The sequence below is a fragment of the Haemaphysalis longicornis genome, unplaced genomic scaffold (genome assembly GCF_048455015.1).
Source record: "Haemaphysalis longicornis isolate Haplotype H1 unplaced genomic scaffold, Haemaphysalis longicornis Haplotype H1 scaffold_27, whole genome shotgun sequence".
NCBI classification, from domain to species: Eukaryota; Metazoa; Arthropoda; class Arachnida; order Ixodida; family Ixodidae; genus Haemaphysalis; species Haemaphysalis longicornis.
Window position 1 is genome coordinate 1,460,808 of NW_027526325.1, and position 15,974 is coordinate 1,476,781.

Consider the following 15,974-nt stretch of genomic DNA (forward strand, 5'->3'; position numbering starts at 1 on the left):
CCATGTGTGTATATTGTCACCGCATTAGAGCGCGCGAGGCGCGGGTGCATTGCTGCTTTGGGAGTTGCGCTCGTGCTGAGGTCATTCGAAGGGTCATCGGCTATCAAGGGCTGTGCGGGCAGGAGTGTCTCGGGAAGCTGGACTTCTCAAAGCTACGGAGTACGCGCGCAGTTCGTCACGGCGCGGTCTGTCGCCGATCTGGCGGGAATGGGTCGACGGGAGTGCCAGGTCATTTTGTATTGCGTGCGTCGTGTTGAAAAAGGACAGGAACTTCGTCATTGGTGGGCATAATTACGTCGTTCCTATTGGTGTTCCTATTGGTGTTCCTATTGGTATAATATACGCAGTTCAGTGTGAGCTTTAAATTTCACACTTTATTTAGCCTCACGATTATCCGAAACCACATTTTAATTAAAGAAATGAAATGTAACGTAATGTAACGACACGTTCCAATTTTAGAAGCTACCGTTTTTGCTTGCACTGAGTAGACTGGCGCAAATTACCACTCTTTTCATCGTTTATCCGGGCGATAAGGCTGTGTTTATTTTATAAAGCCTGAAAGAAGAATAACTACCATGCGCGGTTTGCGGCGGCTGCACCAACTAACTGCAGTGACGTCAGGTAGGGGCTACGTGATTGGACGATGTCCGAGATTTGCATTTAAAGAAGTTTCGGTTTCAATTCTGTGAAAAAAATGCTTGACATTCGACGATATTGTTGGATGGGCATTCTCTTTTTGTCAATAATCGCTATACCGCGCTTCTGTTATGTTGTCGGCCGTAAAATGCGCCAGATAAGCCTACCAGGACGGCTTGTAACCGCAGCAATCACAAGCCAAGCCCTACGCAGTTTAGGAACGCCCTCTGCGTCATCGCAGACGCCCAAATGCCACGCGCTTTGCCCCCATCTTTGGAGCTTGCCAAATTCATGCCTCTATCCTAAAAAGCGTGTTCAACGATCTGCTTATTCTGGCATGTGTCCACTGCCCGCAAGCAGTCGGCAACAGCACGCCAACGAGAACTCGCTAGCGCGTCAGGGTCAGTCTGCGCGCGTTCTGCGAACTCGCTCCTGGAGCAGTAAACATTACGGCCCAAAAATGGTCAATTCAGTATAGAAAACATCGGCCGGAAACGAAGCAGTCAACTTACAAAAAAAGGTTACGTACTCTCGGGGATTCGAACTTGCAACTTGCAAAATAACATACCTTGCGCTCCAGACCATTCGGCAACGAGGCAGCGCTAGCGTTGTAGGAAGTATAAGGCATATAATGTATAACTTCTTGACAATTTTATTTATTTTTAGAATTTCAAACAGCTTAGATGACTATTTGTTCTTTGGCGCTCGTGCAGTAAGCGTCCCCCAAATTTCCACAGTATCTCATGTCTACCAATCGCATGTCTTAGACGGAAAAGCGTTTGCAGATGTCTGGTCGTGCTGCTCACCGCTGTGCTTGTTCACACAGCACAAAATAGGCCTGCCTGCACCCTAGTTTTTCGCTGTACGGTAAAAGTTGGAGTTTATTCTATGTCCTTAGTACCTATAATAACTTCGCTGGCACTTCCCCCGCCTTCAATGGGCCTTGGGTTTTCCTACTAGGGTACCAATCAGCGGAGCGTCGCGTTTGTGCAGCGCTTGTGTGGAGCGGCCTGGACATGGAGCTTGATTCAGTGTACAAACTAAAAAACTAAATAAAGGCACATTCTTCCATTCTTGAACCTGCCTTTGCTTAGTTTCAACTGGGCGAACGAATTGCGACGACCTGTCGGCGGCCGGCGGGCTAAACGCTGGGACGCCCGACTTTGTCAAAAGGTCGGCGAGCCGTTCAGTAGCTCAGTCAACACCAGTCATTGTTTCCCTGATGTCCCACGAAAATGCTACAGAAAATAGGCAAGGATGCAGGGAGGGGGACAGAATTTTCTAATTGATTTTTCTATTCAATAAATTCGCGTAAACGCATCCAGAGTGGTCGAAGCATGGCCTAGGGACTCAGGAGTAAATTTACGCTAGCCATCTCGCAATGTTTTAAAATCCCTTCAGCGTCCCTTTAAGAAACATTTGTGGAAGTGCAGTGAGCGACAATGAATATGCGCCATACATTTGTTTAAAACACCACCACTTCATCCAGGTTCAAGCGTGGAAGCGGAGGAGGAGTGAAACTTTATTTTATGATAAGAATAAAAGAGAGACAGGGCCTGTTGCCCTCCGCACAGTTTCTTTCCCTATTACGGTACCTTATTGGTGAAGGATGCCGCTCTCGCTCGTTGATCTATTGAGACGATTGAGACTCGAGCCCCGAGCAATTGAGCCGGGCTGCCTCCCATGCCTCTCTGGTAGGGGAAGGGTTGGGAGAACGCAGGGTTGCTCTGCCATGCCCACACCATGTGGAAGACATCGGAAACTTCGCCACAGTGCAGCCGCCGCCCATCTGTTTTAGGGTCTAAATGCTTTGCTACTGCAGAACACATGGGAATTTGCGGCCACAAGTGCCAGGTGCCTAATCGTTGCTTTCTGCCGTTTTAGCATTGCGAGGTTCGCCTCGTGCTGACTGCCGCCCCACTGCTTATCCAAGATTCAAAAGCGAAGCGATCGCGACCGTTCCACCTACGTGACGCTGACCAACGTCGTGACATCAGCGACGACAGCGCCTTGAAGCCTATAAAACTGTAGTGAAGCGTCGAACCATCGGGATTTGCGGCCACAAGTGGCAGGTGCCTAATCGCTGCTTGCTACCGTTTTAGGTTTGAATTTTGATGGTTATTTCTGGTACTGAATCTTATGTGACCTGCAAATCCCTCTTATCGAACATGGGTATTGATTTGTGTACTTATCGCGCTCGCATTGGTTCATTCATTGCTAGCCGAATGCCTAAATGCTTTTGCTACAGCCGTTTATCTGCCGGATCAAGTCTTATCCGTGTATTCAGCCCTAAATCCTCCACTCTCCTACTGTCCATGTGTCTCGCATTGCTATTGCTCTGCGCTGACGACGTTGATGCGAATCCCGGTCATAAGATCGAGGATGCGCTCACTTTGCTAAACAAGTGCCATGATGAAACCACGTCCTGTTTAACTGAAATCAAACAGCAGATCATAAGCATTGAGTCCCGCCTACGAAGCTTAGAAAAGACTGTGCACAACGTATGAGACCTTACAGGAAGCGCTGAAACTGTCATCAGCATTGTTCAGGAAGTCAATAAAAATGCTTGCAAGATGAACGAAGAACTTTCTGACGTCGTGGACAATATGAACAACCGAATGAGGCGAAATAACTTCATAATCAAAGGTCTACCAGAAGAAGATCACGAAGGGTATGTAGAGTCCGACAGAATAGTAAACGAATTCTTCTCAAAACACCTTCAGATTGAGGCTGACGACATCGAACGAGCTCATAGATTAGGAAAACCCCGACCTGCATTTGATCGGCCTCTAATAGTGAAGTTCTGAACTCCAACTCAAAGTAGTTCGAGTGGGAACTGCGAAAACAATGTCGCCTAATCTGCGGCTTCTGTTGCTCGAACAGGTTTTCTTCGTCTGCGCATCCCTGCAAGCAGAAGCATCCAGCACATGCGTGGCCATACCAGCTGCTGACGCCGCTGTTATCGACCACGGACACATCGTCGACGCTACCCTCGAGCGCAGCCACCATGGAACGTGCATCGAGCGGTTCTTCGTGGAACCTATAAACTTGGACCCCCGGCCAGCAGCGTTCAGTGGGCACGGCAGCACTGCGAAAACAATGTCGCCTAATCTGCGGCTTCTGTTGCTCGAACAGGTCAGTTTCTACTCAGAATACTGTTATAAAACTGACAATAGATTCGTTGTTGTGCTGCCGTGCCCAAGTGTACTGTTCTCTGGATTTTCCTCTTTGTGTCTGCTATTGTCTGGGGACGTTGAACTCAACCCAGGTCCTGATGTGAAAGCCCTCCTAAAGGAACTGTCGGAAGGGCAGAAGGCAATCCAAGCAGATCTGAGCGCTCTAGGAGAACGAATGACTAAAATGGAAGACGCCCTTCAAAAAATCAAAGATCAGGGTAAAAAAATAAGCCAGCTAACGAAAACTGTCACGAACCTTAACGTGACACTATCAAGACAAGAAGGAAGGCTAATAAGCTTAGAGGACAGGAGTCGACGGAATAATCTTTTGGTCTTTGGGGTTGAAGAAGGCGAGGCAGAAACCACAGAAGACCTGGAACAAACGGTACTGCAGGACATTTTTGTTCGAAAACTTGGTGTCGAACTGAAAACGGTTGAACGGATCCACAGAATAGACCGAAAAGGGAGTAGTTTGCCGCGTCCGGTCATTTGTACGACTCCCGAGAGAAGTTAACAGTTTACAAAAATTGCAAGAAGCTAAAAGGCACCACTATATCAGTTGGGGACGACTTTTGCAAGGAAACTCTAGCCAAGCGTAAGCTATTATGGGAATCCGGAAAAGAAGAAAGAGAGGCCGGACAACGCATGCATCTGAATTACGATACGTTGGTCATCGACAAAGACGTGTATTCCTGGGACTACGACAAAAATTGTCGAGTTAAGCTTAAGCATACAAAGAAAAAACCACGTCGCTCTGATGACGATGACTGATGCCATTCGCCGTCAAATGCATGCAGCCTTCGCTTAATTAATTTAAATGCTCGGAGCCTGTCAATAAAGCCAGTGATCTAGAATATATATTAGCAAGCTATAACCCACACGTAATTACCGTCACAGAGACGTGGCTGCGTCCGGAAATAGCGGATAGCGAAATTGTACCACCCGGCTACAAAATATTTAGGAAAGACCGCGATTCACGAGGGGGCGGTGTGGCGATCTTACTTGCAGAAGTTTTTGAAGCAATTGTTATGGAAGGAATACCCGACCATGAAAGTGTATGGCTATAAATAAAATTACCCAAAACTTCCCTTGTTTTGGGAGCCGTTTACAGGCCTCCAGGCGCCCCTAGTTAATATCTAGAGAGTTTGCAGCAATACCTTCACGGTATTGCTACCCGGAATCGCAGACTGATTATTGCGGGAGATTTCAATCTTCCTGGAATTAATTGGACCACATTCTCAACTAAATCGAAGGAAGCAATAGACTGCCAACGGCTTTTAGACATAGCATTCAGCCATGACCTAACGCAGGTCGTCAATGACAGTACACGTGAAACAGGGTATCCGCATTCCATACTGGATCTAGTTTTTATTGACGGGCGGATAGACACATACAACGTTGCAATTGAACATGGGTTATCGGACCACAAACTTGTTTCAGTTGAGATAAGCATTAATGGTGCCTTACCACGCAAAAAAGAAAGCTTCAGACATGTGCGAAACTTCAACAAGGCTGACGATACAAGTATAATTGATTACTTGTCGTTTTCTTTGGACGCGTTCAATGAGGAAAGTGACGTCAATAAGATGTGGATAAGGTTTAAAGAAATTGTCACGCTACGTATCAACAAATTTGTGCCCTTGCAAAAAAAAGAAAGAAAATAAACAGAATCCTTGGATGAATAGGAAGATAATACATCTAAAGCGCGCCATTAACCGCCAGAGACAAAAAGTAAAGAAACATGAATCCAAGATACGCAATTTATCAAGGCTTCTGCGCGCTGAACTGAAGGAATCGAAAACGAAGTACTACGAAGAAACATTGCCGACATTTATGAAATCGTCCCCCCATCGTTTTTGGCGTCACTTGTCTCAGAAGGAAGACCACTCAAAACGTGTGCATTCTCTTGTTGTCAATGATGAATTGGTGACCGACTGCTCTTCTATCGCTTACCTACATAACAGATTTTTCCAGTCAGTGTTTACTGCTTGTCCTAATGATAGTGATGCACCCACGCCACTTCCTTCTCAGTTATCAGTTATGCCTGACGTTCAGATTACTTATGAAGGCATCGTATCATTATTACTGAACATGAACGTAAAAAAGTCGATCGGACCAGATGGCATACCAAATGATTTTCTGCGAAGGTATGCGGAATGGGTTGCCCACTATTTATACATAATATATAATGCCTCAATTGAACAAAAGCGTGTCCCAGACGACTGGCTTGTGGCAAAGGTCGTACCAACGCATAAGTCTGGAGACCAACAAAAGGTGGAAAAGTACCGTCCAATTTCCCTTACCTGTGTATGCTGCAAGCTGCTAGAGCATATTATATCCAAAGCTATGTATACGTATCTTGAGGGCACAAAAATATTATTTCCCAATCAGCATGGTTTTCGGCAAAATTTATCCACTGTAACCCAATTAATACAAACAGTCGACGACTTCACGCGTGCCTTAAATAATAGCGTTCAGATTGACGCAATATGCCTCGACTTCTCCAAAGCCTTTGACAAGGTTCCTCATAGGGAATTAATTAATAAGTTAGCACACCTAGGCATAAATTATAACATAATACAGTGGATAGGTGCGTACCTGACAGGCAGAACACAATATGTAGAAATAAACGGCTTCAAATCTGAGTCACTTAATGTCACCTCAGGGGTACCGCAAGGCTCAGTTTTAGGACCGATATTATTCTTAACTTACATAAATGACATTTCATGCGCCATAGATAGAAGTACTACAGTGCGACTTTTTGCAGACGACTGCCTAATCTATAAAGAAATACACAGTGAAGCTGATCAAAAAACGCTTAATGATACTCTTGATGCTGTCAGTAATTGGTGCACCGAATCTAAAATGGAAATAAATCAAACTAAAACAGTTGCTTTGCGCGTCACAAACAAAAGTAAGCGTGTCTTCCATTCCAGTTACACTCTATGCTCTACCCGCCTGTCTACCGTCAATGAAATAAAATATTCAGGTGTAACAATATCCAGTAATCTAAATTGGAGGGCCCATTTGGAAAACATTTGTTCGGTGGCGGAGCGGAAACTATGGTACCTGCGAAGAAAATTAAGACTTGCTATGACTCCCGTTAAGCTAGCAGCATATCTTACGTATATTCGGCCAACATTAGAATATGCCAGCATTGTATGGGATCCCTCGGAAATAGGCCTCATTAATATGCTAGAAAGAGTACAAAGGCGAGCTGCCAGGTTTATTCTTTCAAAGTACTCTTCGACCGAATCAGTAACAGAAATGTTGCGCTCTCTTCAACTGCCCACTTTAGCCGAACGTCGGCAATTGGCAAGGATGAAGTTCTTATTTTTATTGTCAAAAAATAGATTAAACATAAACACAACAAAATACTTAACGCCACGCCGCGGACGAAACCTGAGAGGTATAAACGATTACTCATATGAAGTGCCGCAACAACGTGTCAATGTATATGCGAATTCGTTTTTTCCAAAAACAATTCGTCAGTGGAATGCTTTGCCATTACCACTGGTGCATTGTGATTCACTGGATAAATTTGAGGAAGGGCTCAAAGATTTTTTTCTGTAAGCATGGTCTGCTATTATGATTTATTGTAATTTGTTTGTGTGCTTACTACGACTGCACTGTTTTTTCTTTAATCTCCATGTCGGTGTTTCCAATGTACGCCATGGAACATCTCAAGATTGATGTGTTGATTATGATTTCAATGTGATGATGTTTGACATTCTTATGTCCCACCCCTGTAACAGCCGAAAGGCTAACAGTATTCGGAAATAAATAAATAATAAATAAATAAAAAAATTAGAAACTCGGTCTCGCGCCCCGAAATCGAAAGACCTTCAGAAGCCCAAGGTCTGGCTTGAGGAAGATTTCTCATCAAAAGTCCAACTTGCCAGAAAGAAGTTACGCGACTACGCTAAGCTCAACGCAAAGGCGATGAAAAATTTACGGTGTGCTTTAACAAGTTTCGGATGCATGATTTCACATTCTGTTACGACTCGGCAAATGATTTCGTCGTCATGGTGTCAACAAAAATACAAAACCCTCCTCAATGACCCTTGAAAGCACGTCACCACACGCCTAACTCGTCAAAATCAGTTTTAATGCTTTTATTTAACTTTCGCAGTGTTTATAAAAAAAACGTGATGCAATGAACGAACTCGTGTACACATGTTCTGCCGACATCGTTGTAAGTACGGAATCGTGGTTGTTCGAGGACGCAACGAACAGCTAACTTTCATTTCCACCATCGTTCGTTCTGCTTCCTAAAGATAGAATGGGTTTTCGAGGTGGAGGCGTAATTATTCCGATAAAAGAAATCTATCACCCATCCCTTCTTCCTTTAGATTCCCCAATTGAAATTGTCTGGATTTCATCATATTTTGATCATATCCAATACATTACTGGGGCGTGTTACCGAACCCCCTTTAGCCGGCATGATTTGTTGGGTCTGATTGTTGGGTCTTGACATGGTATATATGTGTTTTCGATTTCAATAAATCTTTCAGTTCATAGTAGGCGCTGGTGTCGTTTCCCTTTCTCGTCCCTGTGTCTGTCTGCGCTGAAGTTTCACTCATGGATGTTCACCAACTAGCTCGTCTCTCCATTTTGCTTCGGTAATATTGCGCTATGTGCACGGATACGCGCTAAATTTTCAGAACAAGCCCATAGCTTATAAATTAATATTTTTCGAACTTTTGAAGCATCAGCCGGAAATTGTTCATCAATTGTCTTTTCCTTGAGGGCACGTTGTCAACGAGGAAAAAATTTATACATGCGCGGTTCTACGTGCCGAAGTCACATCTGGGCTATGAATGAGGCCTGCGGATTAATTTGGACCACTTGCGGATCTCTACCACGCACCTAAATCTCGATACACTGGTGTGTTTGTTTTTTGCTACGTTAGAAAAACTGCTGTCAGAAGAGGGACTGAACCCACGTCCGTGAGATAAGTAGCACAACGCTCAAACGTTGCCAGTGCAATCGCTTAGGAAAGTTGCACCGATAACTTGCGATGCCTGAACATATACCACCGGCATGCTTGTCATCGGATTCTTTGTTCCCAGTTTTTACTCAAAGACGAGCCATAACGATGCTTGTATTTCACTCGTATTAAGAAAGAGAATAGTTCAAGAACTGTACTTACATCAATGTGCGTAGCGTTGACGTAGTCGGAATCAGGAATGTCGGGTAGTGCTTCTAAGACCACGCGATTGTAGTCATCTGCAAGTTGAGACGCAAATAGTTATCTAAAAGTGTATTCAAAATACTGCCATTGTGTGTAAAAAAGCCGTAATTCTAAGAAATTGGTGACAGAAACGTAACAGCAACATAACATCGCAAATACGCGACTGAATTTCTCAAGGGTGCCAAAAGAAGCTTTACTGAAGGACCTGCGGTTTTTATCTCCATTAGGTCTTCTCTACAAGATGCACCTAACATGTGCAGGGCGCCATTTACAACCGCCACAAAGACTGGCTAAAGTATTCATTGCATACGCATGCTTCGTACCAAATGACATCGAAGGGCGATATCGTTTTTGGCCCACCTGTATATCAATTCCTTTGAAACAGCTATTTTTGAGGTCTCTGAACTGAACGCAATGAAACTGGTCACCATCGTAAATAGTTGTTCAAGGCAAATTGCAATATATATTGTTTTAAATTTTAGCTATATTGTTTTAAATTTTAGTTTTAAATTTAAAGGTTAGCTCCAGATCTTTTAAACAATCGCGCTTTAGCCGTAGAATCTCATGTCTTCTAAGGCACCGTATGCGTAAACTTGGACACATCTGTTGAAGCGCTGCTAGGAAACGTTTATTAGTGGTCATGAATACATTAAATGCAGCGTTGTTTTTGAGCGTAGGAACAAGAACATATGGCAAACATTTTTCGCGTATACAGGTGTCAAAAAGGCCAGTTTCATAATTGAAGAAACATAAAAAGAAGATGAGAACACAATAGGGAGGGGAATAACAGGATATACGCAACAGGATGTAGGCTACCATGAATACAAAAAACTACAAACACAGCTATGGTAGGTGAGTACGAGCTCAAACTCTCCGCTAACTTTCACACTAAACTTTCTTACACCCTTTTTGGAGAAAAAGGGTGAATCACAGAAGGAAAAAGGGTGTTGGGAGCCGGTTCACCCTTTTTCTTGAACCTCAGCGCCCTTTTACTAGCTCCAGAGTCCTTTTCGTCTAAAAAGCGGGTGTTGATAAAATTTAACAGCCTTGGTTTTCCTTAGGGTGTTGAAAGGGTGTCGAAAAGGTGTTCAGCTTTTCATTGAATAAGGCCATGCATGCATGTATAATTGCACCATGAAGAACAATAATTACCCTCCTCCTACTCGTAAGAAATACAAAAGCAAAAAAAAAATAGTTCGTCTGGAATGATCGCTCGTTTCCATATACGGTGAGCCCAATGCCCTAAGCTTAGCTTTGGCACGTGAAATATCAAGAGCAACCTTTGAAATTAAAAATACTATAGTTGTGGGGCGCAAAAGGTGTTGACCGACTGCAACACGCTCGAGGCTTCCTGTAGGGTGTATAATGTTGTGAAATATATGGTCAGTTGCAAAAAAAGAACAGCGGAGCTGAGGGTCGACAAGTTTCTTCCGGTGTTGCTAGGTTTTGCTACGTTTTCTAGGCTTTGCGATGTTCTTGCTAAGATAGAACAAGCTCTGATGATTGAGGCCAAGTTTAACGGGATTTTACACGGCTGTGCCAGTGGGTCCCCCACACTGACCGCGGATCCAAGGAGGAAACAAGCTAGGTAGACACCTAGGTATGCTGTTTTGCGTTTTAGAGCCCCACAAAGACTAGTACCTTTGAAATTGTATAGTAAGAGGTGCGCATACGCTTGCGTTTTCTGTGATCACACTTGAACAGGCTTCAAAGCCGGCTTCACTGCTATAATACCTTATACAGTCAAACCCGTTTATAGCGAACTGCAATATGCACCGCGATTAGTTCGATATATCCAATAGTTCGATATAGCCGAACCAGCCTATAACGACCTCATTTTTACGAGTTCGCAATCCGCGGGAGCCCCCCCCCCCCTCCCCCCTCGTCTCCAACTCTGCCATCCCCGCATGCAGAAACGACAAAGTAAATTAGCCATCACCATACCCAAAATAAGCCAATTATTGCAAGTAATAAAGCTAATTTCCGCATTAACTGCCTACTTTGCAAAAAAAACGGGGTGATTTTTGTTTTCACTTCCACTTTCGCGACTTCAACTAGCATAGCATTCTCTACACAAAACATTGTTTGCACCAGTTCGAGTCCGCGTCCTCGAAAATCGAAGCAGCATTGGTGGAGCACATCGAATGCCGAAAGCGCTTCATTATAAGCGTCAGACGGCTTTCACTCGCGACATCATTGACGTTGGCGAGGTCTTCCCACAGTTCACAGATGCTGCTGTCTTGGTCGGGACTCGCAAACTGGTCGGGTTCAATCGTGAGTCCCGCGCGCCGGAAACCGTTATGGAAAGTGTCGGACGTAACGTCGCACCGTGCGAGGCGCAATGTCTCATTCGCGGCTCTTGCTCCGTGGTCGCGGCTCAATCGCCGCTCCGACACCATGCATTTCGGAGGCAATTCTAGCCGCGCAGAGCTCGATATATCCGATGCGAACTTCGTTATAAGGAATATGTTTCCCATGTATTTTCGTAACAGAAGTATTTTTGTTCGATATATAGCATAATTCGCTCTATCCGGGTTCGGTATAGCCGGGTTTGACTGTATGCGGTGGCGCACCCTTTATAGGGGGCGAAGTTCTTTCTCTGTTTTTCTTCTTTTTCTCTGTTAGTTCTTTTTCTCTGTTAGTTCTTCCGCCCCCCCCCCCCCGGGCGGGTGCTAACGGCAGCACCAGCGCTCGTGAAATAAGCATTTATTCCTCTTCCTCCTTAACGAAATTGCACACGCCATCACCACGCTGCAAATGACATACCACTAACAGTGAATGAATGCATGAATCATTCAATAAAATCAGCATTCGCTTGCGCGCGTCGTAAAAAAAATCAAGGCCCCACCACCCTGTAAATGTGCAGGACCAACGAAGATATACAACCCCTCTAATGTGCACGTATCCGTCTGTCGCACACAGCCACGACACACCGCCGCGTAATGAGGCATCTTCGCGCACACCGAACATTGCATCATCAGCGTTTTAGGATAGGGTAAAGGTTGGCTAGCTGTGCTGTAAGCTTTAAGGGCAAGCTTTAAGGGCAAGAGTTATATTTAGGGTTAGTTTTAAGTAAAAACGTAGGTGGCCTCAGCCATCCCTGCATAGATTCTTCTGCGTTCCCGCATTTTGTAACTGACGATACCCTACTCGACGAAACAGCGACTGCCTGAAAATAACACTCGGCAGTACACTCCCGTGATTGCAGGTCAAGGAAGTGCTCACGCGTGCAAAGCCTCATCGAATGAAGGATCAGGGTCACCAAGAATGTGGCATTGTTTGAAGCAGTGAGTTCGAAATTAGCATGAGAGTAGCTTTTAGAACAAAGAGCACGCGGAGTCTGACTTATGAGCTGTACGTCCGCCTTGCTTGGTGATTGAGACGCGCCTTACGATTAGCCGTCTTCTCCAAAAATGCAGATAATTCGTCGATGAACCATCAGCACTACTGCGAGTAACCAAAAATTGCGTCTCGTCAGCGCGGTACTATCACACGGCGATTGTGTTGGTCAAGCAGACGTCGGGCCATATTGTTCCGCTTTCTGTCGCCAAAACAGCGACGGATGACGTCAATTTTTTTCCCGCTCTGCCAGGCACCACACGAATTTTACTGCGTTTAATATTGCTTTACAGGCTTGCTTCTAACAAACCTCTCGTCCTGTGCTACGTTCACAGCTTGTGCTGGAGTCTTGGACCTTTTTTTCCCGTTATATTTACCCCAAGAGCAAAACTTAAGTTAATTGGCGACAGCGGCTGAAACAACATTTTCGCGCATTCCACACTGGAGATATCGGCTCATCTATATCATTTTTGTCAATCATGGGGGAAGTTTATGTACTTTATGGAGCCAAGGGAACTTCCGAAATGGCTGCTCATTGCTATGAAAATGTCAGATTTGTTGTTTAGTGTACTAAATTATTGTTATCCACACAGAACCCAGGCGCACAAATTCAGTCGGGACGCCACAGGAATTTCTTTAACCGGGGACCGAGCTGAAATGCCCGCTGCTTTAAGGTGCGCTGCTACGAAGTACGCGCATTTGCAATGTATTGATCACATCGGCATCAGAAGATGGGGTGCAGAAAATAGAACTCACAGAACATGCTGCAGAAATACTTTGTAGATTAAAGATGCGGCAATACTGGCTGCGCAGCACAAAATTAAGGGTGAGAAAAAGAACACTCACAGGGCAGAAGCTTTTTGTAGGTGTTCTTGTGGTCGTTGCCCGGCTTGCTGGCGTGGCGCATGCAGTGAGACTCGCCTTTGGTGGCCAGCTGATCATGGACCCGACGAATTGCAGAAGGGGGTGGTAGGCAAAAGACAACAAGAAATTAAATAGCATTAGAACATGGACTTTAAGTATTGAGAGTGGCTGTCGCTACCGGCATCATCACCATTATCTGCACTACTTTCCTCCGCTGTTTACACAGCGAGATTCCTTGTGGGGACCAGCCCGCCACTTCCTGCGAGCGCCCAAAGCCTGCTGCTGGTTGGCCTCGAGCACCAGGCTCTGTGCTGTTTTGACCTACTGCAAAAGCCGCTCCGCTGTTCAGCCAGAGTAGAATAAAGGGTGGAACCACTGGTTTGATGCATACGACCTGTGTTCAAACCCCAGTAGTGCAGACATTCTGCACTATACTTAACGACCACGATTTTTTTTCTCAGTGTAAAATGTTGATGATGAAGGTTCCTGTTTAATGGCGCAAGGCCAACGAGGGCAAAGAGAGCCAGAGGAGAGGTTATTTAATGAAGAGAAGTGATTACCACACAAGGGTAGGTATAAAAACGTGTAAACCGAACATAGTAAAATTAATTAAAGATAATGGTGATGGCTGGTGTATAGGGCCAGATTTGATTATGCGTGATAGGAAATGAGGTTTAAAAACTTGACGTCTGACAAATACTCAAACACACGTTTCACGGAAACCATGGCATCGTCACCTAGAAACAACGATGAATGTAGGGAAATATGTTTCCTGTAGAGTTCTCTGAAGTGTTTGTATCGTGTTGTGCGAAGTGCCTTGAGTGATTAGTATGTGCACTACGGATAGGGCCTCTCCGCACCTGCTGCACTGCGGTTTAGAAGATCCCGTCAGCAGATACGGGTGCGTTGCATGGGTGTGCCCTATCCGCAGCCTACCCAAGGCGACTTCCATGTGTCTGTTGTGTGAGTCAGATGTGTACCGTCCCAAGTGTGGCTTTATTACATGTAGTTTGTTGCCTGTCTCTTCATTACAGTGTGTTTCCCATGTTCTACGCAAGTGTTGTCTTATGTGTGGCTTGACGTCTGTATAGGGTATCGTTGTAATGTGTACAGTGTTCCTGAGTGCAGTAGCAGCTGCCCTCTCGTCTGCCAACACGTTCCCAGCAATCCCAGCGTGTCCTGGTACCTAGCAGAGGAGCAGCTGATGCTTTTGCGCATACACAGACATGATGGTGTTGAATACAAGATTAACTATGTGGTTTTTGGGGGGCTTATGCGACGACAGTGCGCGAACAACACTCAAAGAATATGTGTAGATGATAGACATCGGAATTTGATTTTCAGGTATGTCTCACAATCAGTAAAATTCCGTACGCTTCTGCTGAAACAATTCTTGTGTGCACGCCCATGGTTTTGGCTGCATTGAAATTCGGACCATGAGCAGCGCAGGAGACGATAGGGGAGGTATAAGAAGCGTCACTGTAGAATTCTGCAAATGGTTATTTAAACTGCAGAGTAAGAAAGTGTTGCAGTATTGAAGCTCGCGGTACCCGATTTTTGTCAACTTTTATAAAAAAGATCACAGGACACAGGGCGAACTTGCCAAAGCGGTAAAATGTTTAAAAATGGTGACCTGTACACATCTAAAAACGAAGCGCTGAGATCCGAGGCTCGCTCTCTCACTCGAAGTAAAAAGGGCAGAGGAATGGGTGGGCGATTTACAAACAGCACAGATGTGGATGTGTTGTTAAAGACAGGATAAAAATGATGTTTATTCAGCGATGAAATCTTAAAAGCATAAAGTAAGTCTATGTACGTCCGTTGGTTCTCAAGACTCCACTTATTACACTGGACATACAGACTCTCGACAGGGCTAGTGCGAAAAGCACCCGACGCAAGCCGTAGCCCCAAGTGCAGCAATGAATCAAGCATTCGCAAAGCTGTTTTAGTCGCCGACCCATATACCACACTGCCATAGTCTAAGCGAGAACCAACCAAAGCAGTACAGAGCCGTAGTAGGAGTTCGTCAGCCCCATAGGATTGGTGGGATAGTCATCATCATCATCATCACCAGCCTATCTAGGGCCACTGCAGGGCAAAGGCCTCTCTCATTATTCTCCAATTACCTCGGTCCTGTGCCAACTGTGACCAATTTATCCCGCAAACTTCTTGATCTCATCTGCCCATCTAACTTTCTGCCGCCCCCTGCAACGCTTGCCTTCTCTAGGGATCCACTCTGTTACCCTTAATGACCAGCGGTTATCTTGCCTTCGCATTACATGCCCTGCCCACGTCCATTTCTTCTTCTCAATTCCTTAAAGATATTCATTGTTTTTATACATTTATGCATAAGTTTTTTTATATGTGGGATGAATGTGAGTTTTTGGTCAAACACCACACCTAAAAACTTGTGCTCCTTGTTCATAGCAAGCGACACGCCATTAAAAGTAATGTCTGGGTCCATATGGACCCCGCGCTTCCTGGAGAACACAGCGCAATAGCTTTTTACAGGATTCAATTTAAAACCATTCTTGTCTGCCCAGCAGGCAAATTTCTTGACTCCGAGCTGGACTTGACGTTCGCATATTGACATATTACATGATTTAAAAGATATCTGCACGTAATCTACATACATGGAATATGGGATTGTAGGTGGCAGTGCCTTTCCAAGGGAGTTCCTCTTAACTATGAAGAGGGTGCAGCTAAACACGCCATCTTGCGGTACGCCATTTTCTTGCACGTAAACCTTTGAGAGTGCACAACCA

The 15,974-nt window shown here is 44.9% G+C and overlaps 1 protein-coding gene and 1 pseudogene across 6 annotated transcripts in view; one reads left to right on the plus strand and one right to left on the minus strand.

Moving 5' to 3' along the window:
- Nucleotides 1-15,974, minus strand: part of Ptp36e (protein tyrosine phosphatase 36E) — a 540,343-nt gene that overhangs the window by 186,319 nt on the left and 338,050 nt on the right. For all 6 annotated transcript variants that reach the window (XM_077701525.1, XM_077701527.1, XM_077701526.1 and 3 more), the window contains 2 exons: nucleotides 13,192-13,279; nucleotides 8,965-9,041 (listed from right to left, as the gene is read on the minus strand). In XM_077701525.1, the coding sequence (XP_077557651.1) occupies nucleotides 8,965-9,041; nucleotides 13,192-13,279 (165 nt within the window). The remainder of the gene's footprint in view (nucleotides 1-8,964; nucleotides 9,042-13,191; nucleotides 13,280-15,974) is intronic.
- LOC144172912 (uncharacterized) lies at nucleotides 3,426-4,411 on the plus strand (annotated as a pseudogene).